General features: G+C 44.3%; 1 protein-coding gene across 1 annotated transcript in view; it reads left to right on the forward strand.

Annotated features, from left to right (window-relative positions):
- The window catches only part of Spag17 (sperm associated antigen 17), a 205773-nt gene that overhangs the window by 101234 nt on the left and 92358 nt on the right, over positions 1 to 12181 (forward strand). The window contains exons 11-17 of the mRNA XM_051165866.1: positions 271 to 408; positions 502 to 615; positions 1424 to 1574; positions 4357 to 4584; positions 4666 to 4878; positions 8750 to 8811; positions 9475 to 9588. Of these exons, the coding sequence (XP_051021823.1) occupies positions 271 to 408; positions 502 to 615; positions 1424 to 1574; positions 4357 to 4584; positions 4666 to 4878; positions 8750 to 8811; positions 9475 to 9588 (1020 nt within the window). The remainder of the gene's footprint in view (positions 1 to 270; positions 409 to 501; positions 616 to 1423; positions 1575 to 4356; positions 4585 to 4665; positions 4879 to 8749; positions 8812 to 9474; positions 9589 to 12181) is intronic.

The following is a 12181-nucleotide window of genomic DNA, read 5'->3' on the forward strand; positions in this document are numbered from 1 at the left end:
GGAGAAAAATAATGTTTTTTAAAAATGAGTATTATAACTTTACTATTATTTCTAGCTTATGTCATCTATTTTAATGTGTGTATAAAATCATATCTAACGCATGGGTCACAAACATTTTCTTCATTTTTGATGTCACTGACACTTTTGGTGCCAGTATCACCAGTGTTTCAAGGGAGCTGCCTCCTCCTTACTAAGAGCAATGGAGGTGCATGATCATCAGGAAAGAACTGAGTATTAACCTGCTTCCTCGCAACCGTTTTTCCTCAACAGGTCGTAGCAACCGAAGAAGACCTCATCCCACCGAGCATGGTGGAGCCACGCTCCAGAGCAGATGGGTTAGACTACAGGATTGCAGCTCACATTGTGTCCATCCTGCCTTCACTCTGCCTCTCTGAGAAAGAAAAGAAGGTCAGAACAGGAGTGAGCCAAATTGGTTTTGCCCTTCGAAAAGGAAAAAGTATCCATTATCTCATCAAATTGACATTATTTTCATTTAAATAGAATCTCCATGAAATATTCTCAACTGAAGGAGAAAGCGAAAGCAAAGCAGCGCCCAAAGGCCCTCTCCTCCTGAACTACCACGACGCGCATGCCCACAAGAAGTACGCGCTGAAGGTAATAACTAGGCCACGCCCCTCCCACAGCTGGTGCGAGGAGGTGTGTCTGTCATGCGTTAATTTCGAGGAATATTATCAACGGATGGCAGTGAAATGTACTGTATAGGATAGGTACCGGCTGACACACGGGGGCTCAGAAAAAAAGGAGAGGATAGGGAGAAGTACGTCAGCGAAGAGTACTAGCCTAGTCCCAGAGATGAAGTTAACCACTGACTTGACTGTCACCACCGTTAAATTTGTGTTAAAGCTTTGTGGGGAGGTGCTGGGGACACAGCTGAGTGGCTAAGCACACCTGCTGCTGGCCCAAAGGATAAATCCATAAAACCCACGGCAGGCAACTCAGAACTGGGTGTAACTCTAGCTCTGGGTAGTCTCTCCTGGCTTCCAAGGGCACTCACACATAGACATACACACAAACATACATACATACATACATACATACATACATACATACATACATACATACATTCATACACCCATATATACATATGTACATAAAAATGAATTTTGAAAAAAAATTATGGGCATGTACTTTCAATATCTGCTTCTACGGAATACTAGTGGAGGCCAGGGAAGGACCTCCGAAGGAGTAAATGAATCCGAAAGTTAGGCAGCTTGTCACCAAGAATGAAGGCTCAGTTGTGTCTGTGTCCCAGGAACTTCCGGGAAAGCGAGAACTAATTGTTTTGATCTTCTCCCCAATACTGAATTTGTTGCCCTCAAGTACTCTTGATGTCCCATTTCCAGCACGTGAGAGCTCCCATTAATGTCTTCCGTCATGTTGCTCACTCTTCTTTTTTTGTAAGGACCAAAAGAATTTTGACCCAGTTCAAGTTGAGCAGGAGATGCAGTCCAAGCTGCCTCTGTGGGAATTCCTCCAGTTCCCCCTGCCCCCTCCATGGAACAGCACCAAGCGGCTCGCCACCATCCATGAACTTATGCATTTCTGTACCAATGGTGAGTACGTTGCTTTGTCTTGTGCTCGATCTAATTAATAGTCACATGTTCCCTTTAAATTGAAGCCTTATTCCCAACAAGCATTTGATGACCAAAAGGCCTTCCAGAGGCTGAGGTTTGACAAGTTACAACTCTCCTGTTTTGAACATCACTAGCTATGTGGAAGCTCTGTGTAGCACTCTACAATTTGATGTACTGGGTTTCCTTTGCACTGTGTTTCCTTAATCCCTTGAGCCCGTGTCCCATGGCTCCCACTGTAGCTTTTGACCTTTTCCAAACCTACTTTACTTGAGGTTATTTAATGCTTCTATCTCCCTTCCAACCCACCTACCCTAGATAGGAGAGAAAAGAGGTTAATGAGAACAGGAGAAGTAGACATTTTTAGACTCAGTTCCTTAGAGTGATCCCACTGCCATAGTCGGCAGGATTTCAGCAGACCTGGTTAAACAGAAAACCAGCAATTCGACAAAGTTGACTGTAACCACAGCTGCTGGGACCTGGAGCAGCAACCAGAACCCAGAGCAGCAGCCGGAACCTTGAAACATTCACTGGAGCAGTTCCCTCTAGGAGTGTCTCAAAGGGGAGCAATGTACAGCCTAACAGTAGGACATGATGCCAAGACTAAAATGCCTAGCCTCTCGTTTTGGGCTCATATGTATATCTCCACTCAGAGAAAGACCATCCCCCTGCAAGAGGTAGTTCCTCTTCTAGTAGACAAACACCATGTGTTCTCTCAGAAGTCTGTTTCCAGTGGAAAAAACCCTGCACACCTTCACACAAGTCTGTTTCACAGGCCGCGCTTGGGATCAAAACCAAAACATGTTTACATCCACTGCATCCCACTGGTGTCATTAGCAGTGATGTATTCCATCCTACCTATCTGGAAGGTTGGTTCCTATATCTATAAAAGTAGAAAAATGAACAGAAACCTTTCATCCCAAGTTACCATAGTCCCTTTCCCGGATAAATAAAACCACACAACACAGTGGCACTACCTGAGGAGTGAGGAGAGCAAGTCTGAGCAGGCAACTTTGCCCCAACTAAGCGATACCACTGTGAAGTCTAGTTTCAGAGACTCTAGTTTCAGGCAACACAAGTTGTGCACAAGGTGAACTTGAAATACTCTTCTTTAGTGCAACCTGAATCAATAGATTGGGCACAACATTTGGACTTGTCAATCAGCATAGCTCTACTGCTAAAAATGCATCATATTCCAGTGTAAACCGCAGTCGCTGTAGTAGATTAGGAAGTCCCTGGGAACGTTGTAGCTGCAGCCTGCCTGAGGAGCAAAAGGAAGAGCTCTGCCTCAAGCACGTCCCTTCGCTTAAGCGGGAAGCTGTGTTTCTATTCTCCACTTGGCAGAAGATGTTCAAGTCCGGACTATCATCTCTCTGTTAATCCAGTCATGTGGTTAGCCTGGGGCTTTCCCACTAGCTGCAGTGTGGCTGGGGTAAGAGAGAACAGAAGAGATCAAGAGATTGTGGGAGGCAATTTTAAATACCAACCTCTCTTGAATCCTTCCAGGAGCTTTCCTAACTGAGAGTCAGGAATATCCCCCACCCCTGTTTACAAAGTAGAGTTTTCAGAACAACCACACCTCTCAGCCACAACCCCTTCTTCATTGAGAAACGACAGGTGGCCAAATGTTTTCTTCCATCTCTTTATCTTGAGTCACTCCACACTTCTTTCTCTTTGGGTCAAAGAAAAGAAATGGGAGGTCTGTGTCATCTGAGTCTGATTGCAGGATCCATTTGGTGGATTGTGCGCACTTCCTTGGGTCACCCTCAGCACGGGAGTGTGGGAAGAAAAGAAGAAACGGTGTGACCTGGGAGGCCAATGAACAATGAAAGATCCCTGTCCAATGTCATCCTGTGATGGGACTCCGTAAACAGTATTTATATCCAGAAATTAAATTTCTTCCTTTTTTTCCCCTCAGCACAGATGATGATTACAGTACTTGGCACCTGTGAGGCTTACCAGTGAACTACACTGTCAGTGACAGAAACTGAACTACGAGGAAATATATATTGTAGGACCATAAAATCTCCTAGCTAAAATGAACTTAGTCCAAATGTATCTTCAGATAAGAAATCTGAAATCCTGACAAGCTAAATTATTTGCTCAGGGGCTGTAGTCATAGGGTAGAGCCACCACTGAAATGCTGGGCCCCGGGTGCTCTCACAAGCACATGGAATTCACGCGCCTTCTGGTCAGAACTGACCCGAGTCCTAGGGCGAGAGGGGTGAATACACAGCCCCTTGACAGCCTGGCACTGAAGAGTGAGGAGCTTCAGGCTAACCTCTGATGAGGAGAGGAAGGGCAGCAGGAAAGAGAAGGACGCTGGGAAATGATGGAAGAAGCTAAAGAGAGGAGCAGGGGCAGGAGACGAACATGATGAAAACATATTGTATGCATGTATAAAATTCTCAGAGACTTCTTAAAATAAAAGGAAGTCGTAAATCAATATTTCCTTTTTTAAATGTTTCTTTTTTAACATTTATATTATTACACATGAATAAAATAAACTGTATGCAGCAGGAAGAACCACGAGACAGTCAGGAGTTCTATAAATGTTACATTCATGGTGATTTGGCTATTTGTATTTGGCAAACTTGAAGTAAACATCTTTCCTATCTTTTGGGTCTAAATTTCAGAATAAAGTCAGGCTAGCACCCATCACTACATGAACCCCCGACACCCCTCAGTTGCGCCCCTGTCAGCCAGCGCTGTACCATGTACTAATAAGAGCCTCCCACGAGGCAAGGGTCCTGCTCTCTTACAGAAGTGCTGAGCTGGAGCGAAGTGGAACGAGCCTTCAAGGTATTTACCTTTGAGAGCCTGAAGCTCTCAGAGGTGGACGCGGCAGGACAGCTCAAGCCGGCCGAGGCGATCAGCGAGACAGACATCGAGAATTTCAACATTCCTTGGGACAACCCTGCCAGGTTCGCTAAGCAGATAAGGCAGCGGTACCTCCACAGGCTGAACATGCAGAAGGCCAAGCCAGTAGCAGGTCCGCTGCATGGAAGGGTGGGGTGACGGGGGCGCGGCCACCCGGCTATTGTATCTAATTGATGCTCTTCATCCTGACTAGTTATTGGAAACCAAGACAGAATACTATTTGTGGACCAGAATTTGTCCCAGGCTGAGCAAGACCCAGAGAGATACGGAAATTCCCCGTACTCTGACCAGCCTGCTTCTGTGAAACTTTCCACTTCTTACCACACGGAACAACCGGATGCTGGCAATAGACAGCTATCAGAGAAGGAGACCAATGGGTCCATGTGGCCCCAGATAGACTCCTTGGGTAAGTGAAAGTGTGTGTGGACTCTGTTAAGCTTAGACAGGAATAAAGAGACAAGTTCAAAAGGCATCACTTGGATGTAAGTGCTTCTTTGCTTCAGCTGATAAAAAAAAGACTCAATATCCAATTGGTTAAGTAATAATACTGAATCCTCCCTTTCCAGCTCTGTTTTTCAAGGCATCCTCTCAGTTCACTCTCTCCATAGAAAACAACACAATGAACATAATTAAAACTCTTCCCATTAGAACGTCATGATTGCACGGTAACATTACTTAAAAATTACTTATAATGTCCTAACAAAATGTCAAGTATAGAGGTCGGCATGGAACCAGTACTCACTGAAAGTGTTTTCCTCTTCTGCACCCATTTGAGCTCAGGACATTATTCTTACCCTCGGGCACAATCCTCTAAATGGTGATGTTAAGAGGTGCGGAAGGGCACTGGATTACATTTGCATGCGCTGCCTTCCACTCAGCCTTCACTGTCTGGAGCCTACCTGACACGTGGCTCCATTATGTCCCTGCCTAGCACTCTCAGCAGCTCTCTCCTACCTGCAGAGAGGCGTGTGGTCTGCCTCACGTACTTATTTATAGTACCACATGCCTTAACCCAGAGCCTCTTTGTACTTTGTCTCCTTTCTTCCATTCTGTGCTGAACGCAAAAGATGTCTTTGGTTTTGTTTTTGTTTTGAGAGGGTTTCTCTGTGTAGCCTTGGGTGTCCTGGACTCACTTTGTAGACCAGGCTGGCCTCGAACTCAGAGATCCACCTGCCTCTGCCTCCCGAGTGCTGGGATTAAAGGTGTGTGTACCACCTACCAGCTCGACCAAAAGATGTCATAACTGAGCTACACTTCTTGTATGTCATGATATCTTGCTAGCTTCTGTAGTCATTCATATGTCCAGTAAGGCCTCCACAACCACAGCTTCTTTGAGTTCATTAGTATATTTATTTATGAAATATTAACTTTATCGTGGATATATAGCATGTTATGGACAATTTTTCACAGGACTAAAACTATACATAACATATTCTCATAATACAGTGACATAGTGGGCATTAATTACCAAAGGATAATGAATGAAGTACCACATGACTGAAAACTAAGAAATGCATACACATATCACACTTATGTGAAAGTAGAGGTTAAGATAGGAATTAGGGACTATTTTAAAGTGAGCAATAATGGAAGCACTGAGTGTAGAAATGGGGTGTGGGGGCAAAGGATGGAAGACAGAGGTGGCCATTTCACAGTTTTGTTTTTCTGAAGGCAGCTCATGTAGAGCTTTCTTGGCTTTTATCCTTTCTTTCCTTGGTCAAAGCCACTCCCTGGAGAGTGGCTGACTCTACCACTCCCAGTCCTCAGGATGAACCATACATAACGTGCCCTGGGGACTGAGCAATTTCAAGGGCAGATCCCTAGCCCTAAGAGCTTCTTCATGGTGAGTGCAGACCTACGCTCAGGAGCCATTGGATCTGAGCAGAGGAGGCAGCCAGGCTTGCCTCGTATCTCTGTGACTGTTCCCGTAAGAAAATGTTGTTATCTGAACTTCCATCTTCCCCCTAACTCTAGTTGATACTTCAAAAGCAACTCCTCTCAACAAAGCAGAAACCACGCTTGTGTCTCTCCTCACAACCATTTTGGCATTGCATGCGTGAAGGGCTGGGTATTTGTGCTTTGCCTAACCAAACCCTGGCCTTCCATCTGAGACTGTTTTTGAACTTGACAAGGCCCACTGGATATTTATGAAGAACCTGAGAGCTGATAACCATGAGGCCGTAGGTTTAGATGTGCCCTTTATGCTTGTTGGGTGTTTTTTTTTAATAAAGTAAGCACTCTGCAGAGGGATCTTGTTATCTCTAAAGTAAACCAGATTAGGAAAGCTGTTTTTCAAAGGGAAGGGAACGCGTCCATTTCCAGATGTGTCAAAGACTACTGAATCACACTGTCAAAGGATTATGTGGTTGAAATCAGGAATCAGATGGAGAGGGGGAAAAATGGCTTTTATTGTACTGTTAAATCAAGAGTTCAGCTTAGTATTAAAATGTTCCCTTCTTTGACAAAAATCACTGGTGTATTAAGTTTTGAACATGCTTTCTAGACTAAAGAGCTCGTTATGTTCCTGGATCCTTAGACGCAGGAGGGAATATCAAATCTCCTGGAACTCTGGCAGGCCTCAAGCATAGAAGAGTTTTCATTCTACAGATTTTGTACCAGTTGTTTCAGAGACGCAGGGGACATCACCACGGTCTCTTTAGAACTGTAGTTGGCCTGAGTTCTGACCTCAGTGGATGTGCTTATACAAACGCTGAACTAAATTGGCTTTAGCATCTTGCTCCAAGTCAAAACGGAACATTCATTCTGCCACCTGCCGCAGCCTGGGGACAAGAGGAAACTAGGGCCAAAGGTATCCACAGTGGTGCTCCTGAGAGAGAAAACCATTAGCCTGTCCTTGGTAGGTGTTGGTACCTTCCCACTCCAGAATCCATGATTGGGTCTCTTTACTGCAAAATGCAAACCTGTCTTATGCTCACACTCAGATTAGCCTCTCATATAGATTTCCTTCCACATTTACACTTTCTATATGACTCTGCTGTCATATCTAGTTTCAGTGTATTATACAGATCCACCCCCATTCAATCAAAAGAAGAATGCGCCCAGACTCCCCACCGGGCGCTGCGCGCAGAGGATGCAAGGAGGGCGTGTTCTTGTTCTTCAGCAATTGGGACTTGAGGCTCCCACCCTGATCAATGCTATGGTTTAAAATGAGGCCTAGGAGGAGGCAGAGGTTCTGGGGAGGGTGACCAGAGTGTAGAACTGCCCATACCCAGCAAGCTCGCCAGTCAATCTGAAGTGGGAAGAGCAAGGGGGGGAGGGGGTTGGCGGATGGGAGGAGCATGTTGGAAGAGGGAGGCTGTAGTGTTTTATACAGGGCTTTGCAGCCTGTTATCCGCAATCAGTCTCAAGCTGATAAGAAGGTGGGTTCACTCAGGCACTCAGCAACCCCACAGTGTGTTCCCACAAGACTTACCTTCTCAGGCACACCCCATTTGTTTGAGAAGGTGTTTGATCGACACTCTCTGTTTTGTCTCATTTCTCCTGGTGCAGCTCATGATGTGAGAACCGCTAGCACAGATCTGTTCCTCTCTCAAGCCATTCAGACAGCTGCTGCTTCCTAGCCAAGGGTGATGTCACTCTGCTTAGTGGGAGAGCTAATGTGCCACACTCATGTCGGTGCATGGCCCGGTACATTGGAGTCCAAGTGCCCACTCATTTCCCCCATCTAACTAGCATCTGTTAAACCCCACCTGTCAGTGTGCGCATGCTCATTAGATAATAAGTTAATGAGGAGTGAACAGGAGAGGAGCTCAACAGGATGGTAGGATGCTGTCACTCTGATAGGCAAGGTCATTGCTAATTATCCTGTTCACACCCCTGCTTCCCTTGCCCTGACCCGTCATCTACCAGTCAAGGCTCACAGAGGTCAGCAAAGGCTTGATGATGGTCACCAGGGCAAGGCGAATGACAGCAGTGAGCCAGTAGCTTAGTCTAGCCAGTGAGTACTCATATTTGTGAAGGCAAAGGGGCACTGCAAGAAGCAAGCCCCATGCAGCCTGAACAAATCGCTGGTATGATTTAGTGCACATCGGATAGGAAGCCGGGTTCCTTTCAAAGCATTTAGGATAAATTCCGGCTAGACACTGACTGAGAATTATTGACACAAACACCTTTTTGGAGGCACGAAACATGCCTCTCAGGAATCACCTTTTCAGCACAGAAACATAGATCATATGGGCAACAAAAAAGGCACTGCGCTGACCAAAGGCAAGAACAAAGCCCAAACCCAACTGCATGGTGGTGTCTTTGATTTACAGAGCAGACCACGGACAATGAGATCAAAGATGAAGCAGCCACAAAGGACGATTCTCTTGAAAAAGTAAGGAATTATTTTCCTAAAAGTGCAGATGACAAGTAAGATGATCAGAGAAAACCTCTGACCAAATTGAGAAATGAGAGAGAAAGAGAGAGAGAGAGAGAGAGAGAGAGAGAGAGAGAGAGAGAGAGAGAGAGAGAGAGAGATTCTTAAAAGGAAAATGCTGATGCCAGGGGGGGGGGGGAGAGGGGTTATTTAGGCATCTCATTCCAACTCCGTCTGGAGTAAAAGGGGTTAAACTTACTAGCCTCCCTAAGTTAAGTAAAATCTCCCAGCTCCCTGGCCCTCGCTAGACAGTGTAGCTTGGCAACCTCACAAACACCTGCTGACCATACAGCCCATGTAGAAACTAGTGCTGTCTTGAAGAGAGTTCAGAAAAACCTGCCTATAATTGCTAACAGGACTCTGAAGAGTATAACCTAACAATAAAAATATTTAGGTTATGTTGCACATTTGAGGAAAAAAAAAAAAAAAAGAAGAAGAGTCAAAGGCGTACTTTTTTCTGGCAGCGGCCCTCCTAAAATGTTGCCATATGGATCTATACATATGCAGATTCCCACAATTCAATGGGGCACTTGGGGGTGAGTCCACAGGGTCTAGCAGGGCTCCATTTGGATTTGCACAGATTGTGTTCCTGTGATTTTTTTTTTTTTTTTTTTTTTTAAGAAACCCAAGAAAATGGTGGTAGAAGCCGACCTAGACGACATAAAGAAAACGCAGCAGCGCAGTTTAACAGACTGGAGCTTTACGGAACATTTTCAGCCAAAAGTCCTACTTCAGGTATGCAAGGACTGTGATTCTCCAGGAGAGGTGCAGGGCGGAAGTGGGCTGTAACTGTGAACAGGTCACTTCCGGGTCACTCTCTCAGACCTAGCTCAGCTCAGTATTCCCACTGATTTCGGCTGTAAAGTGAGTTTGTTCCTCTACTAAACCATGCACTCCTAGGAAATCCCCCAAATGCTTGGAAATACTTATGCTTCCATACCAGGAAGCGACGCCATTTTCTCCTCCCCTCCGTGGTGCCTTCTCAATCTATTTAGACTTGGCTGTGTGTCGTTGATGTACAGGTCAATGGTACCTGTGCTAGCTGGCTGTTACTGCACTAAGTGCTGTGGGCTAGGGCACGGCTGTTATGTATAATAAGTGTATCCCTAGGAATAAGCCTGTGACATAGGAGCTATCTTGTTGTAGAAGCCGAGGCACTTCTGTTGTTAAGTGAGAAACAGGAAGAAAACAACCAAGGAAGGAAATGTGTTCCATCCAAACATGCTTTTAACTGCTATAAAAAAAAAAAAAAAAAAAAATAGTAAGAAATCCAGAAACACATGCTGCTTTTAGATTTAAAAAAAAAAAAACCTGCTTCAGCATGATTTGTCCTTCTGGTTTGAATCTCATTTTGATCAGATGTTACATCCCCATATGTTTAAAGCCAGAAGAATCATCAGAGCCATGTTGTGGGGAAAAAATTGCAACTCCCCAACGTTATCAATGGTCAAGAAAAATGGTCCTCTGCAGAGAAAAGGATAATTCAACAGGGAAGATAGGGTCACGTGGCACGCTGCAAAGGAACTTTGGGGCCAAACACACAGGGTTTCAAAGACTTGGCATGAAATAATAATATATCTCCTTCATAATTTTCATATTTACTACATGTTGAAATGACAGCATATCCTATAGCAAGTAAAACAAAATATATATTTTTACCTGTCTCCATTTTTTAAAATATAGTAACTCTAAACTTTAGAATCACATATGTGGCCCACATCTGTACCTCATGTTTGTGATTCAGACATCTACATAATTTTCTTTCTCTCCAATGGGCTTCTCCCTCGGTAGGGGCTAAGTCCTCCTTCCCTGAACTGTTTCGATCACCTTTGGTGGGTTGTGCCCCTCCTTTCTCCTGCAGTAGGGGACAGACAGCAGCCTGGTAGACTTAGATTGACAAAGGTACCTGTAAGGCTGACTGTGTCAGTTTTAATTCACCACCATCCCCACCTTCTGCTGAATATCCTTCTAATTGTCACACTGCTTTGATTTTCACTCTGATCCATTCTCTATAATTCAAATATTTCCTTCACTTGATCAGAACTCAGAGTGACCTGTCACAACCTTAATCCAATTGCAGAAGAGAGCTTTGTCCATGCATTCCTTTGTGTGTTCCTAGAATAATGCCTTACACTTAATTCTCTTTTCGCTGATTATTTTTGCTGTGGTAGGAGCTGTTGGTTTGTGGTGCTGGCGATCAACCCTAGGACCTTGCTTATGTTAGGCAACAATTCACACTGAGTTACAGCATCACCCCAGTGTGCAATTTTCATGAACTACATGTGACCAACAACAATGACGTATGAAGGACAAACACCAATCAGTAAAAAGGAAAGATAATGTGAAAGCTTTTCAAAGGCGGAGAGCCAGTCACAACTCGGGCAGTCTTACCACTGCATTCCCCAACAGTCAGAGCAAAGATGGCAGGGCTCCCATTATCCAAAAAGAGGAGAGCACGTGTTCACTGTAAACAAACCATTGTTTCCTGGGTTTATGTCTCAGAGGAATTTGCCTTCCAAGAATAGCAGCTGAGAACCGGGTCGGGTCGTAGGGCAACTGTATTTTAATTGTCTCAAAAAAAACAGATGTAAATGTGTAAGTGGTTAAGTGGCTTTCCATCAAGACACTCATCCAGGGGACTAGATGGGGGATAAATATATTATTTTCAATCTATTACCAGTATAGAAACGAAGGCAAAACTAAATGCCCCCTTCCTGGCATGCTAGTGATTCCTTGAGATTATCTTCATGGCAGAGCACACTAAGCTGATACGGTAAATTGGTATTGAAAACACAAAGCCCACTGCTGCCCACCTCCTTTTCTTGTTGACAAATCCCTTATTGGTGACTGACAAAGAAAAGGAAACAGGACATACAGCTATGCCTTGGCGCCCCCTGCTGGTGGCTTCCTCTGCACTGCAGGCTGAGGGTGTTCTATTTCTTTCTTTTTTTTTTTTTCTTTTTTGTTTTGTTTACATATATATTTATATTATTACACATATATACAATAGACTACCTACAGCAAGAAGAACCACAAAACAATCAGGAATTATATAAATGTTACACTCATAGTGTTTTGGCTATTTGTATTTGGCAACTTTGACGAAAACATCTTTCCTAAAATTCTGAATGTAAATCAATATCTATCATATTTCATCTTTATCAACTTAAAACATCCAGCACCATGTGTTTTAGTTGTTCTTCCTCATCAGAACAGGATAGCTCTCAGAACAGCTTCGACAAAAACTTCTGATCCCAATTAGCCTGGAATTTCTCAACATTTAGAAAGTGGACCACAAATGCTATTCCTACCTGGTTTAACTATTTTC

This window comes from Acomys russatus, chromosome 23 (genome assembly GCF_903995435.1).
Source record: "Acomys russatus chromosome 23, mAcoRus1.1, whole genome shotgun sequence".
Taxonomy (NCBI): Eukaryota; Metazoa; Chordata; class Mammalia; order Rodentia; family Muridae; genus Acomys; species Acomys russatus.